This window comes from Thunnus albacares, chromosome 23, assembly GCF_914725855.1.
Source record: "Thunnus albacares chromosome 23, fThuAlb1.1, whole genome shotgun sequence".
Lineage (NCBI taxonomy): Eukaryota > Metazoa > Chordata > Actinopteri > Scombriformes > Scombridae > Thunnus > Thunnus albacares.
The window spans coordinates 6154112-6171111 of record NC_058128.1 but is presented as its reverse complement, the minus strand read 5'-3'; the positions used below and the strand labels follow the sequence as shown (position 1 = coordinate 6171111).

At 38.6% G+C, this 17000-nt stretch overlaps 1 protein-coding gene across 1 annotated transcript; it reads left to right on the top strand.

The window, feature by feature from the left end:
* Positions 1-16729, top strand: LOC122975596 (ras association domain-containing protein 5-like). The gene is made up of 2 exons (XM_044344103.1): positions 1-840; positions 16152-16729. Exons 1-2 carry the CDS (start codon positions 342-344, stop codon positions 16349-16351), a joined length of 699 nt encoding a protein of 232 aa, XP_044200038.1. The 5' UTR covers positions 1-341; the 3' UTR covers positions 16352-16729.
* The last annotated feature ends 271 nt before the right edge of the window (positions 16730-17000 follow it).

Sequence of the window (17000 nt, the reverse complement as noted above, 5' to 3'; positions counted from 1 at the left end):
ATGTAGTTTTTGGTGTTTTAAGAATGCATCATTAATAGTTTTACTTATGAAAACTGTTCTGAGTACTTCCACCACTATCAGGACCAACATTCCCAGTTAGAGAAAAGGTAAAAAATAAAGCAAGACAGAGAGGATGAGGAGGATGTTCAGTTTCAGGGGCCCCAGAGTTTGCCTGGGGCCCCCAAATCAGTAAATCCGCCCCTGCCTGCACACCTCCGACCGCCTCAACCTGCTTACCGACAACAAACACGGCTCATCACAAGCCGTCTCACCTGCTGTGTGTCACTGTTTAACACACCTGTACCGACCTGTTACGCAGCAGAGTATGAGGAGCGTGCGTAATGTTTAACGTCGTGCACCAGGGTCGGAAATACGCCCCCACGCGCTCCTCGGTGCGGGATGACTCTCCGTTAACCGTCCAGGCTGTTCATATCATCAGCACCCCGGTTAGACTCAGCGATCCACCGGAGGCGACGTGGCCGCCACCGGGCGCCAAGATGCGGATGTCCAAGGGCGCCGTGGTGGTGAGAGCTGACCGGCGGCACGCGTCTCCTCAGCCGGCCAGTCTGGAGAGCCTGGAAGCGGCTTGGAGCGAGAGAGGACACCCGGAGAGGAGTAACGGCGAGGCGGACGGACTGGAGGATCACGGAGGAGGGCCGCCCCGGGGCAGGAAGAAGGGGTTCAGACCTCCCGATGTGAGGACCATCTTCTCCCCCGAGGAGAGGGACCCCAGGGTGAAGCAGGAGTCCGGGGAGGGTCACACCTTCCTGCCCTGCTGGGAGGGCAGCTGGTGTGATGTGTGCTGCCACTACATCTTCCAGGATGGTTTCACCTGTGCAGGTGAGTGTGCTGATTATGGGTCGGGGGTCCCACAGTGAATGAGCCCCTTCAGAGGTTTATTTTAAAAGTTTAAAGACTCATATGAATGTCAGGTGACTCTAATCTGTTTTCTGTGATTTTGTGTATATATGTAGGTTGATTAGGGTCAGTTTAAATAGAAATTAAACATTCAAAGGCTTTAAATTGACTATTTTTATGCCCAAAATCCTCTTAAGAGTTTCCCCAAGACAACAAGTGCAAGATTGATCAATTCTACAATAAATGTGAATCAATAAGCATCATATCAGAGATGATTGCACTGATTTTCAGTGTATGGACGTTAAGGAAAACCAATGTTTATCTAACCTGACAGATCAGCTGTAGCCACCAGAGAGGACAAAGAGGTCATGACCTCTGTTATATGTTTGGAAGCAGGAGGGTTTATAATGACACAAATAGGAGTTTGCATTGGACACATTTAACACATGGATTCTGACTTTTTAAAGACAAAATCTGACTATTTTTAGGTAAAAAATAAAACAACGACAGCAACAATTAATTAAAATGAAAGGAATTCAGTATTGTGCCATCTGGCACCATGACATAATGTAGGGAAAATAAAATGTTTTTCCAATAAATATAACCGGACAGTGAAATTACACATTGTACAGAGTTTGGTTGGTGACCTCAGTGTTTCGAGCAAACGGTAAACGCACCCAAATTTTGTCTGCTTTTACATTTTTAACTCACCATTTTAACTTATATTGATCTTTTTCAGTACTGACACGATTAACTGATCAGCTGATTGACAGGAAATCCATCACATCAACGACTTTGATTATTCTTTTGAGCCATTTATAAAGCAGAAAGGCTAAACATTTGCTGCTTTTTTCAGTTTTATATCATTTGCAACTTTATATCTTTTAAGTTTAGTTTTGTACTATTGGGTTTGGGGGTCTGAGAAATTTTAATTTTGTCATTATTCTCTCACATTTTATTGAAACTCTTAATAGTGTAATTGAAAAATGATAATCAACAGGTTAATCAGTGGTGAAAATAACCGTTAGTTGCAACCTTAATCTCATCTATAGCAGCATAGTAAAACAGTAGATTGGTATAAGTGACAGATAATGAACATTTCAGGAAAACAGAGCATAATTCAGTAGTTTTATTGAAATATAATTGGAGTTTTTGGAGTCAAAAATGAGTCAGAAGCTTCATCAGTAGCTCACATGTGGACTGACTGACTTAATGAAGGTGTACCTCAAATCATATAAATAAACAGATTCTTATCAAAAACCCATCAGATCTTGTAGGAAATACTTTCTGACACGTAGTGAGATCACATGTTTGACTGTTGATGGTAAAAATAGGCTCGGCTCTGAGACGCAGCTGGAATGCAGTCGGTATGTAGACGGACCGGTTCAGATCTGGAAGGAAACGAGTGTCTCCTGGAGTACAAACTCTAGACCTCCCTCTTTGTCCACTTCTGTCTCATGAACAATAAAAATAGACGACACAGAAAAAGGCTCTTCTTCCTCATGTGTTGGACTCCTAACGCGGCTGCTACGATGCGTTTCTTAACGCTGGAAACGGAAATGAGACTCAGAAAAGTTTGAATATTCAAACAACTGCTACATCAAACCTTCATTCTCACTCAAAGTGTTTATATCAGTTAATCAATATGTTTCCCACCTTTCCTCCTCTGTCCTCCGTTTCCTTAGTCGTTTGCTCTGTCAGGTAAATGTCATTTTGAAATGTCATCGGTGGAAGAAAAACCACAACAAAGAATCTCAGTCATGCATCCCAGTGATGCTTTTGGCACGTTAACAAGACAGCTTCAAGCAGAAGTCCAAACATATTACATTTAACTTTTTAAATGTTGCTTTCCTGCAATAAATTGATTTAAATAGTCAAAATTTAATCACACTTTTTATGAAACATGCGTACAAACTGATGATCATTTCAGTATATGGTGTCAAAAATAAAGCTCTGAGGCTGTGCAACTTTTGAAAGACTGTTTTGCTGCTACAGCTTCACTCGGTACAGTATAACCATTAACTAACATTACTGACACAGGCTGCTGACTTTCTGCCTTTTGCTGCCGTTACGCTGAGTTTATAGCAGAAATAAAATAAGTAATTGTTGTGGAAATTTACAGATGAATTCACAGAGAGTTTGCTCGGCTGAAGTTTAGTGTCAGTATTTGCATCACAATCATCCCGTATTCATCTTTTAATTAATTTACCATTTTTTGAGAGGTTTCTCTCTGCTTCTGTCTAATGAGCTGTAAAGTTACAGTGATGGAGCCCCACAGCTCATCTTTGATGGGACCTGCTGGGAACATTTTCACACAGGAAGCAGAGAACACAAAGTTTTACGATGTGTTTTTGACTATAAGGAAGTACAACATAATCTTAAAACAATAACATAAAGGTATAAGTTTCCATCTCAGTAATAAACACACTGTACCTCACTAGGAGCAGCTTCCACAACCTCAATAATAAATATAAAGTAGAATTATCACCTTTCTGACAATGTCAACAAAAAATGCATAAGTTTCGTAAAAGTTGAATTTATGTTGCATTAGATTACATTAGATCACACAGGTGTTCCTAATAAAGTGCTCAGTGAATGTAGATATGTAGAGAAAAGGCAAAGGACACTCAAGGAGGTTGGTAAGAAACAAAAACACAATAAAACCAAAACATAATAAATAATCTGTGAGTGTGTCGGCAGCAGCTCCAAGTTAAAGTATAAACCAAACAAATGGCTTCATGTAATCTGTGATTTCTGCCTCGAGCGTTAAGTTATTTATAGGACGCTGAATATACCGTAATATTTTAAATGAAGCACAACAACTGATTCTTATACTGAAAACAAGGCTGATGGATTCTAAACTAAATATTCTTCTTCCTCTGCCTTCGTCCATTTACTGTTTTAACTTCATTAACAGACAATGAGCTCTGTGTTTCCCGTCAGTTTTACCAGCAGCGCTGATGAAGTTGTGTCTGTGCGTCTCTGTTGGCGTTTCCACAGTTAACAGCCACTCAGGAAGCTTGTTAAGGGCCCATTACTGGATCAGGATTTCAACAACACGGTTGACCCGCCTTTCTCAAAGAAACAAAAAACAAAAAAAAACATTGCTAATGTCTTGGAGGAAACCTACACAAAGAGCTCGAGAGCATTTTCCAGTTCAACCACTGGTTCACTTATTAATACACAGAAACAGTCACTTATAAGCTGGTTGTGCAACAGCAGCAGTTTTGTTTTACTCCTTCTTCTAAAATATAATTTGTCATGCTTGAGAGCAAACTCCTCTAATGAAATACTGATCTCATCCAGTTTTCAGGACATGCAAACAAGTCATGTAGGTTCCAGTTCACAAAATATGCAGTAGATGCCCTTCACTGGACTTAAATATACAGATGTTTTCATCTCTTTGTGAGTGCAGTGCTCTCCTGAAGAGCGATCGTCCCGTCATATCTTAGCATCTGTAATTAGGCACCACAGTCGTCATCTTAAAAGCCTTTTCTTCTTGTAATGTGAAAAAGTGAAACAAACTGTATGAAAACATGAACATAAATGCAAGAATCTGACCTCTTGCTTGTCCAAGTGTATAAACGCAGCAGCTGAAGTTGGTTATTTCAGAATAAAATAGTCTGATGATACATTTTCTTTACTTATAACACTGTCTATCTCTCCTAATACTCTATTTATACAGTAACAGACACTTAATAGTGAGCAGTAAATGGAGATTTTGGACACTTACTAAGCCTTGGACAAACTATCTGTACTCTAATACGTCTTTACCGCCGTATCATCTTCATTGATGATCAACTGGTGAGGATTGTGACTTTTTGCCTGGAACTTGTAGCTTTAGCTTCAGTCTTTTATCATGATATGTATGTAGCCATTCAGTTCATATTTAAGACTGACTGGTTCTTATTTTAAAACAAGTCGTCTGGACACAAAAAGTCAGACTGTCGCCGTCTAGAAATGAGACGTCAGCCTGTCTGAAGTCAAGTTTTGAAAATTCTTTAAAATTTTGTGCTAATTTTGCCGCAGTCGTCACTGTAAACCGTGTGACAACAGACAGTTTGACAGATGTAGCAACAATACTAAAAGAGGGTGAGACTTAAGCCACTGATATACTTGCCTTTTACTAACATGTACGCGTAGATAACAGCTGTAATTCCTGCGTTATCTTGCTTGTGTACTTTGTTTATACATGGAGGACTGAAAGTTGTATCCACTAGGGGGCAGACTGGCGCCTAATCATACTTTGTCGACACCAGAATATCTTACTTGAACCATGGAGACTCTCGAGCAGGTTACAATATTGTTGATAATCGATAAATCAAGTCAGAAAAAGCAGCAGTGGTGACATCAAGCATAGAGACGTCATATAGATGAGTAGTTACAGATGAGCTCTATGAGTTTCTCTCAGCTGTACTGCCCCCACTGGTCATGTGCTGAACTGCATCTTGTGGACATGTTTCTGAGGACGTGCATGAGCAATGCTCCCAAGGAACATGCAAGGTAGCCATGATATGAACACAAACGCATAGTTAAAAGTAAGTATATCAGAGGCTTTGATATATCATTAAGACTGGAGCTTGACTGCTTCTCATTTTTCAAGGTCAATGCAGATATTGGTATTTGAGAATTTAGAAACTCTGATAACGATAAACTGATCATCTGTAAAAACTTGACTTTGGGAAGGGTGGGAAGGAGGGTTTTCTTCAGTATCAGCCAATTTTTCAACATCTAAAACACTTTTGATTCCTTAAATTTGGTTTTTGAAGACATAAACTGAGCGGGACATTTTACAGTTAAAAAATAAACATGTCCATTCTCTCTTGAGGATAAAGTATGCAAAAGCTTGTATACAGTATCTTTAATAAGCCAAAATCAAACAATGCTGATATATCGACTGAGCTCAGTTGAACCACTTAACATTTTTAGATGAATTTGGTGATGAGTCAAAAATTTGAATAATACTGTGTGTCATAATTCTTATAATAATTTAATGTTTATTGTAATTATACATATAGTTCATGTGTAGTTTTATCCTCACTGAACCCATTTCAGAGCGTTTCCACTTGTGTCTCAAAGTGGGTCAGATGAGATTCGATAAGATCCGTTCCTGAAAAGGCAGACTCTCACTCTCACTCTCTCTTTCTCTCTCTCTCTCTCTCTCTCTATCTCTCTCTCTCTCTGTCACTCTCTCTCTCTCTCTCTCTCTGTCACTCTTCCTGTGGGTCTCTCGTCCTTTGTCTCTCTCCAAGGTGAAGTAACAGAAACCTGCCAAACAGAGCCGGAGTTCTTTGTCCGATGGGGTTTAGTGTTGCATTACTGTGTGTTTTCATTAGTCATGGGCAGGTGTAGTGTATTAAAGTGTATCTAATAGCTCCCTGGTAGCATCTACAGTCCAACCACAGCTTGATTTCTGTTATTTTCACATCATACAACAGAGACTGAATCTGTTTACTCTCCAAACAGAGTGAACGTGTAGAAAATTGTGATTGTTTTGTTGTCTATTGGATGGTGAAGTCAGTCAGATTAAAAGACTAACAACTAGTGGCCAGAATATTAATTAACTTTATGTTCCACTGAGGATAAATTCCCAGAAGTTTGTGAACCTGGAGCTGAGCAATACATCGAATTAATGCAGTTCATTTGAATTTTTGTTTTTGCACACTGTATAAAATCGTGAAAATCAAGTCGTTACGACATGCACAAAAAGATAACTTTTAATCAAAAAGTAATGTACATGGTAGCTGTTACATTCGCCACCTCGAGTCCTGACAGTCCCATAAATTATGACATGAATATTTACACGATACACACACCTGCTGGAGTTTACGAGGCTGTTGTGACTCCAGGTGGCAGCAGCAGTCTGCAGATATCAGGCAGATGTTTGGTCAAGAAACGCAAACATCAGGAGCAGACGTCTGTGCTGAAACTGCTCTACTTAAGGCACATTTAGACTTTTTTTTATACATAATAAATCTTGCAGCCTTTTAGCCATATTTTTTGAGCTCGGATAACTCTTTTAATTTTAATGACACTATGACCTTAGTTCTAGCGTCACCATTGGTGCAAACACATATTTTTAGCTCATATTCTTTGATATTAAGGCCATCAGAGATTTAGACTTTTAGTGTGGATGATACTAATACTGTATGTTAAGTATAATGTATCTTTAAAGCTGCTATAATCTATATTTTTAAAATAACAGTGTCTGAGCCGTCAGTGTGTAATGTGTTGGTTGTGGCTTGTAGATGATGAACCTATCAGCGACTCTGCAGCTCCTGTCGGCTTTACAGAGAGTTATAGTGAGTTTCAGCTCATTGTTTATCTGTCTGGCTGCAACTTTACTGTTTTGGTTCACTCTCACAGCTCTCATTTCGTTGTTTTAAGAGAAAAAGCTCTAAAAAGCCACTGTACTCTACCTGCTCAGCACCAAACAGCAAACAGACACAGTTAGCTGTAGACTAGCTGGTGAACATAGTGGAGCATTTAGCAGCTAAAGAGCCAGATATTTCCCTCAGGAGAACAAAAACAGAGCTAAAACAGAGTGAATACTGGACTTAAATTCACCAGGTGGACAGAAACACGACTCTAAATGAATGATAACGTTGCTCCGTAACTGCTGGACGTGGAAATAAGCAACTGTTTGCTTACAGGTTCAACATATCAACTTAAAAGGTGATGATATGTCCATGTTGTTTCTGCTGCGTCCAAGTGGCCAAAAAAAATCAGTTAACGCAGGTTTAAACAACAAAAAGACAATTTTAATGTCAGAAATGTAAAATAACTAAAGATACTCAGTGGTTCCTCAAGTATTTTATTCTTGTCAGGGCAAAAGAATAAGAAAAACAAATCTGATTTATGCATTTTTGATTGAAATGTCAATAAGGAATTAGTTCTTGGCCCTACAGTATAGATCAGTTTCACAGTGAGTCGAGTTTTTTATTTTTATATTTTGTAAATAACCAACATAAAGGCAGAGCGACAGAGGAAAGGGTTTCACATTGTGTAGAGTGGAATATTTTGGAGGATGGAGGCTCATTTTGAACCTTTGTGAGAAATACTGAAGCTGATTGACTCTCACACTCTACAGCGCAGTCAGACTTCACCTGTGTGTGTGTCATTAGCCGCCACAAATGAGTGTGTTGTGTCTCTTGTGGAGCCAAACTGTCACAGCGACTGAACAAACAAGGGACGGCAGCTGACACACACACACACACACACACTCATGCTTACAGACACAACTGGGGGTCAGTGTCCGTCAGGAGAGGGACCAGTATAGACCTGAACAGAGACACAGACGCATCATGGATGACAGCGAAGGATCTAATTCCAGTTATCGTTGGATATAAATCAACATCTGGAGCTCGTCGGAGCCTAAAACACTTTAAACAGTGTGTGTGTATGTACCATATATGTGTGTGTGTGGCAGGTAGAGTGTGTGTGTGTGTGTGTGTGAATGATGGGATTTGCCAAAAACTTTGGAAAGTCTTTGAGGAGGATGTCTGGATTTTTCTATCGTTTTCCAAAAGTGATGCGACGCTCCGGTCGCTTGGAAGTCAGTCTGCTGTGGAAGAACTCTGGTGAGTTTTGAGTGTGTGTGTGTGTGTGTGTGTGTGTGTGTGTGCGTGTTTCCAACTTTTAATTCAGTTCATTTTGAATTTTATTTGCATAGCACCATTATATCCAAAAGCAGCTCAAAGTGCTTTACATTATCGTTAAATAATAAAACAAGATGCAGATATGTGCTTATACACACACGTCCATACAAGCAGATAATAAATATACATTCATACACACACGTGTACACATACGTAAACATATACTCACACTTACATACATCTGTGCAGTACTGTGGATTTTCTTTTTGTTTTATTACTCTGAGTGATGCTGGTTGATTTTTATCTTTAGCAGAAGTTGTTTGTGCGATTTGTTTACATGTTTCTTTTCACTTTGTATCCATGGAAACTTATTTATATCTGTCCTCACTAAAAGAGAGAGAGAGATCTGGGCAGTGTTGTGGTTTTGGCAAAAGGAAACAGAAAAACATCATGTGTGGGAACATAAAAAGCAGTTTAATTGCTTCTGCTCCTTTTATAAAATCTGGGTTTTGCTTGACGGGAATTTGTAAATAGAAAGAGTTTATATTGTGTCGCCAGTGTCAAAGCTATTCATTGGTTTTGTCATTGTCATTATTCAGTAAATATGCGTGTGTGTGTGTGTGTGTGTGTGTGTGTGTGTGTGTGTGTGTGTGTGTGTGTGTCAAGGTAACGTGGTGACACTCACAGCAACATTCTTTCTGCTCTAAACTTCAGTTTTGATTGAATAATAAAAAAACGGAGCACATGTTCGAACAAGGAAAAAGAAAGATTATAATGAAGAATAAGGAGACAACAGATGGTTTCTGTGTTCAGCATGCACCTGTCCTTACACACACACACACACACGCACGCACGCACGCACGCACGCACGCACACACACACACACACACACACACACACCTGTCTTTGTTTTCCAACTACTGTACAAGCATTTGCAGTATAAAAAGGAATGTTATACTAAACAGACAATAGCTTTGGAAGATATTGACTTGATTTGAGTAACTCAGACTGCTGAAGCCTCATATTAACTTCAGGTAAACCTCTAAAGGGGAGTTAACGTGCTTTTTATGATTTTCTGTTATTTTTATGCTGTTATGATGTCGGATGTTTATGTTACACATGGTTAAAGGTCCAAAACTTGAGGTGAACGCTCCATTTGCATGTAAACTCTACTTCCTCCTCGTGATGACATCAGATTGTTGGCACATGCCCACAAACGGCCGTCCATTACGTAACCTTTGTTGCTAAGGTTGTTCACGTTGTCCACTTGCATATTTGGGATCGGATTTGGGCTCGAACACGTAAAGATGTATTCAAGAAGTATCTATTTCGAGAAAAGAACGAGAAAAAAGAAGTAAAATCATGAATGCTACTGTTTGTTTACGTTTGTTTACATTGCCTCTGGAACCACCGGAAGCTGACCAATCAGATCAGAGTGGGCTCATCAGGAGGCGGGACTTAAAGAGCCAGGAGCTAAAACGGCCTGTTTGAGACAGAGGCTGAACTGAGGGGCTGCTTAAAGGGCCAGTAGAAGATAAATAAAGAGTTTTTTACTGTAAATCATGCAAAGATATTCCAGTAGAGCCCCAGAATAAAAACATAAACTTCAAAATGTGCATGATACGTCCCCTTTAAATACGTTTTATTTTGTTCCCAATTACCTACATTGAAAACACATCTTTTGATGGCCGGTATGAACAAGAGGAAAGTTTAAAACAAGCTGTATCAATGTTCATTTGGGCACCTAACTGTTGTTTAAAGACAGAATCGAAAAATTGTGAATCTCTCCTTTAATCAAATACACGCAAGAGCAAAATTTTGTAACATGACTGGAGTAACTTTGCTGTTAACCTCACAAACACAAAGACTCATTTTGCTACTGTTTCTCATAATATCATAACCGATGCATGTGCAGTGTTTTGGTGTCTGACAAGCTTTCAAACTCATTGATCTGTTACTCAAACTGGACTATTAGGTTTGTATTTCATCATTTCACATTGTGTTTTTTGAACGCAGGGCTGTTTTTGGTCCAGAACAACTCATTTTACACACCTGAAAAGACAGCGTAATTTTCCAAACATCCTCTTTGCTAAAGTCCCTGCGACCTTTGACCTCTCGAGAGTCACAGGCGGGTGGTGGGACGAGTTAAAGACTAATTTGAAGGATAATCCCACCACAGAGTATCCCAAACTGTCTGTAAACAGTTTGCAGAGCTGTGTGTGGTGGATCAGCTGTTGACTCTGAAAGCCCAAATGGTGTGTGTGTGTGTGTGTGTGTGTGTGTGTGTGTGTGTGTGTGTGCAATAAGTAGAGTCTTTTCCAACAGATGAGTGTCAGAGGAGCTGGAGACTCATTGTTCCTTCATCTGCACACACAAACCTGATTAGAAACCTCGTGCTAAAAAAAACCTTCACACACAGGAGAAAAGAGACACTGTCGAGTCTGACCTGTTTGTGATTTCTAACCTTTGACCTCACAGCTGAGATCCTGCTGAATGCACCGAGTTTCGTAATAAGAGCCGTCTGAGAGAGTGATTTACAGGCTGTTGTTTGTGGTTTGGCACAAATGCAACACAGGCTGCTGTACTTTCATAAAATATAGCAAATGATGTATTGTTTTTTACAAAGGACGAATCATCTACACATAACAATCAAAACAGATCATTTACAATAAATTTTATGTGCAACATCCTATCAAAAATATCTGGTAACTAGAAGTATTTTATATAAAGAAAATAATGAGATTTTGATGCAATTTCTGTTATCTGACCATCGTTTATTAATCCTAATTTAACAATCATCTCGTATCAGTCAGTCTGTCATATTTATAACACATTCAGCTATAAATCACAATGGTTTAATTAGCTTTTTATCACAAGTGAAAGAATTAAATATATATAATAAATATAGGGCTCTGATTCATAGCTGTTTATTTAAATATCTTAATAAATCAAAGGTATAATACAAAATGTGCATTTTTGTGCATATTTAACATAAAACTGTACACTTTTATGATGTCAGGATCAATTTCTGTCCACCATTTAATCAGTTTACTAGTTCTACAGTGAAAATACATCAACTCTCCCTCCTAAAATCAGTCTTTAAGTATTTATAGAGGTTGTGACTATAAATTATATACCATTATTCTCCCTTCTGTTGTAAAAGCGTCAAAGGTTAAAGAGTCTGTGTGTCTTCTGCCAGACTGATTGAGTCTGATCGATCGGTGGCGTCTGGGAAATGCTTTTATCCCTGAGACAGCAGAGAGGAAGAGCGATGAAGAGGAAGAGAGGAAGATAAGAGAGAAATAGAAGTGGAGACGAGAAAGGCAGCAGAGAGGGAAGAGACACATTTTCATCTTTTCATTCATTTAATTAGAGGCTGAAAACAATTTTCAAGCTCTCTGATACAAAAACTTGATCCCTAAACCACAAAACCTGATGCAGTTATTCTGCTCATGTAGCTCTGTACAGTTTTAGCATCCAATAATCTTGTTGTTTCAAAAACTCACAAGAAAAAACACTAGATACATGTCTTCTTCTGTCAGATTTACAGATAAATTAAAGGTAAACTATGCAGGATTTGTCGGTTGGTGATTGTGAACACCTGGATGCACCTTTAAATAGTGGCCAAATCTTTGTCAAATCAGCAACTTAACAAATAAGACTGCATTACAGTATTAATTATTTCTCTTTTTTTTGCCAACTAATCTTGTGGAAAAGACTAAAACCAATAATGTGTTGGCCCCAAGCCCATTTGTTCCTACTGAAGACGTAGTAAATCTTAAAAATGTGTCACAAATATATGGTCTCATCTTTGCAAAATACTCAGTAATTTGCTAAAACGACTGAGTACTGTAGATTTAGCACATGATACTCAAACAGGAGTAAATAGTGCAACTGTAAGGGACTATTTAATACACGTTTGGTGCTCTTGAGAGTATTACTCACAAGTGTTACTTAACTACAGTGTTTGTGTTCATGGAAATGAAGGAACATGTCACCCAGTGCAGCGTTGTGGCTCACTGAAGTGTTTTTATTAGTTTTTGGAACAACAACGGAGGTCTACGGCACAGAGGAAGAAGATATATCAGGCTTTTAATACACACACAATACTTGTTTTTTGATCAGTTATGTTGGTGTTTTCATAGGATTTGTTTACAGAAAAAGCTCTACCCTTTAAAGCAGCTACAATAAATATTTTATATTTGGTGTAGCACCAACTTTGTAGGTCCCATCAGCTCTTAAAGGAGCTTTAGCAACTTTCAGCTCATTGTTTTGGTTTTTGTGGCATGCAAATTTTCTCATACTCTCATTTTCAGATGTAACAGGCAGCTTTTTTTAAAACTAAAACAGCCCCTTAAAAACCCCCCGTCTGGCACCAAAAGCCAGATGGTGAACATAGTCAAGCATTTAGAGCCAGATATTTCCCTCAGGAGTTGGTGGAGACCGAAACAGAGTTAAAAGAAAAGTGAATATTGGGCTCACATTCACCAGGTGGACAGAAAAACGACTCTAAATGAATGCTAATGTTGATCCGTGTCTGCTGGACGTTTAAAAATGGAAATATTTGATAACAAGCTTACTTTAAAGGTGAAAATGTGTCAGTGGTGTGTTCACAGCTCACTTACACTGCCCCCCAGTGGCCAAAAATTAGTTATTGCAGTTACATTTACTCACTATTTTCAGTAAAAACATTTGGATCCAACGTCGAGCCTTAATATCAGGATAAAAATGTTGTTAATCTGTTAATAAATTGGTAAAAATGCAAATTTAGTGCACTATTTCTTTCTGTTTTTAGTTTTATTGGATTATCATGAGTATCTTTATCACATCTAAAAATAAACACCCGTATGGATTGACGTAGAAGGGCTCTTCCTCTGTGGATCAGGTTCATTGTCAAAAGGGATCGAGATGGATGATAAGGTGGACGGATGAGTGGAGAGAGAGAGCGGCGGGGGCAGGAAACCGTGTAGTCACAAACGCACACATATGCACACACACTAATCATAACAAGCTACGTAATCGAGCAAAGGGAAACAGAGAGGAGAGGAGGAGAGAAAGAGTGAGTGATTGCAGATGACTGAGTCAGCAGTCCTATTCCCCCCTCTCTCTCTCTCTCTCTCTCTCCTGTCTGTCTGTCCATCACACTGTGGCCTCTATTTGACTGTTAAATCACCCACTCAGCACAACAACACAGAGGCAGGGAGACGGGGGGGGGAAACAGAGAGAATGGTGGCTACGCAAATCAGCATCTGAAGTGGCCGATAGAGGCTGGAGCGCAGCCGAGAGACGCTGAGAAAGACTGCAGAGAGACGAGGGAGAGAGAGAGAGAGAGGGAGAGAGTGCTAGTACTGTATGAGTGATTTACTCCTCTCAGTGTGTGTGTGTGTGTGTGTGAGAGTGTGAGAGTGTGTGTGTGTTTGCACAAAGGATGAAGTGATGTAATAGATCTCGACGAGGAGACTGAGTTGAATGTGTGTTTGTGTGTATAAGATGAAGATGGGAGATGGGAGCAGCTATGTGCAAACTGTCGGATAAAGTTGGACAGCACGTGAAAAAGAGGTCGCCAGGTAGGATTATGGGCACACACGCACACACACACACACACGCAGAGTTCAGGTATAGTTAGTGTGTGTCGGAGTTGTCAGATGTTTGTTTGTTGAAAGGAAGAGGGGGAAAAAAAAACGTTCTCCTCCCATCAGTTAGACTTAATTCAGTACTTAATGGTGCTGCTGGAGTCTGGCCAGTCTTGAAGGTTTATTGTGTATGTGTGTGTGTGTGTGTGTGTGTGTGTGTGTGTGTGTGTGTGTGTGTGTGTGAGAGAGACAGATAGAGAGTGCGGCAGATGCTTCACTCTTACTCAGTCTGATGCTCTTAATGATGGCTGACATTGGCTAAATTAATGTTGATGTTATTATATTTTCAAAAATTCAAAAGTTAAATCCATTACAGCTGCTACTGACAGTTATTTTCATCATTAATGAATCCCTTAATTATTGTTTTTTTTAACAACAGATTAATTGTTTGGTGTATAAAATGTTAAAAGTCCAACAGTCAAAGTAAATATTGGATTTAAAATGATACAAAACAGAGAAAAAGCAGTAAATTCTCACATTTATAAGCTGAAGCCGGCTTTAGTTATGAAAATTGTTATCAATGAATTTTCTGTTAATCAATCCACAAATAGTTTCAGCCTCAAAAGTCAATAAAATATATTTCTGTGTTTTAACTGTAAAAAAAGACCTTTGTTGTCTGTATACAGGTGTGCAATTCAAAAAAATGTTTAAAAATATTTGTATTTGAGATCTAATGCTGACAGATTTACTTAAAATTTTGCCTGTCATGTTCATTTAGACATCCAAACACACATTATCTCACAATGCAAATATTTTGTCATGATACGATTACATATCTGATTATATCTGACTCATCACTCAGCAAAGCCAAAATGTTGTTGTACCGGAGCAGCTGAACCAACAACTTTTTATGTCCCTTAAATTTCTATTTCGATTAAGTTTGTTTGTAGATTTTCAAGAAGTCAGCAAACTGAGTCATATTTTCAGAATTCACATTTAACTTTTGAGCTGCTAACATCAGCTGTTTAATGTGTCTCAGTGCAGTGACGGCTGAATGTAGGTCACGTTCAGTCCTGCAGGTCGTCAGTTTGAGTTTAGTCATATTTAAACCTATTTATCTACTGAATCTACTCTAAAATATATCATAATAATAATATAAAAGTAGTCTAATAATCAGTCATAGAAATCTCCCACAATTCTGTCCATATATGAGTCAAATCCTACGTGGGGTCATGATCCCATTTTAAACATCGACAAGAATCAAATATTTGGTATTTTTGAAAAGGAATTGGTCACATTTAACCCTTACATACTGTTCATGGTCTGATGTGTCACAGTAGCCGCTCATAATTAGTCTCTATACCAAATTTCTGAACCACAAAACATTCATGATCGCCTCATCAGTCACTGGTTAATCCTTTATGAAGCTTTCAGAGAGCAGAGAGAGTGTATTCTTAAGTTTTTATGCTTTTATTGTGGAGGAAAAACATTTACAATCACACTTTAAAATGGTCCATTGCTACATAAAACAGGAGAACATAATGAGGTCAATGAATTATATTAAATGTGAAGAATACAATACAAAAGATGTGTATCAGCTGCACAAAAAATGCTTTTAAAAAGTTAAAATATTTCTATTTTTGTATATTCTGGGTCACATTAGGAGAAGTCATTAAATTTCAGACTAAAAGAAAAGTGTTCGGGTTGTTTTTATTGCTCTTAAATGTAAAAATGTACAGCTGAACAGTGTGTAAGGGTTAAAGTTTTGGCTGTTGAATATTAAAAACATATATGAATGAAATCCTGTTTTGATGCTGAGACAAACTGACATTTTTCCTCTTTCATATTTAATCCCAGACGGTAAAGCAGGTCAGAATTTGCATGTTGTTGGTTTCCATTTGCAAAGAGGAACTCTGACCTCAACTGACAGACTCTGTCCATATCAAACTCGTATTTGCATATACGTTACACACACACGCAGTCGAGTTTTAATACCTGCACGTAGCCCATGTGTGACTTTCGTTTTACAATCACAGATAAACTTATGTCCCCCCCCCCCCCCCCCCCCCCCCCTTCCCCTTCTTTTAACAATCAATCAATTAATCCATTGATTTCTCTGCAGGTTGTAAGTACACGTGTCACGCTGCTTGTCGGGACAAAGTGTCGTTGGACTGTCATCCTGCAGCTTCGCCCGTCAGTCAGGACCAGCTCAACAATAACAACACACAGCTCCATGTAAGTACACACGAAACTGTGTGTATGTGTGTGTGTGTTAATTTAGATCCTTTTTCCTTCCTTTATTATATAAAACATCAGTATTAGATGTCATCATTAATCTAAAATATGGGTTTATCTTGTCAGTGTCGTCTACACCTGGTATAATAATATAATAATGTAGAATAAATAAGTAATGTGTGAAGCTCTTTGTTGAACATTTTATTGGATAATTCAGGATTTTGCATGAGTATAACGTTTTTATAAGTTTTTAAATGATTTTTGTTGCTTTGATTGGAGATTTTTGTTTTTGCATGATGCTTTAAATACAGTTTCAGAGGCTTTTTTTTCATCCTAATAAACTTCTGAATAGTCTGAAGTCTGAATTTTGGCTCTAAACAGCCTCCATAGACATCACTGACAGACTTGGTGTTCATGGTTAAACCAGGTTCAGGCTAATTTCAGGTTGGGCAGTATTGTGTCTCACCACCAGGGAGAGGTATAATCAAAGATTTTGGGCTGCCGTGGTTTGTCGTTACATCTCCTGAGCCGTCAATCCAAGCAGAGCAGGCAAAATAAACAGGAGAACAGTGAAGTATTGTCTGTATTAGCTTGACATTAATATTATTGCATGTGGATTGGGCTTTTTCTGAAATAAATGTCAGGAAATACTGTTAAAAAAAGATTAAAATTAGGTATCTAAGCCTTACATAATTACAATATGAGTGTAAATGAGTGTATATGTGTGTTAAGTGAT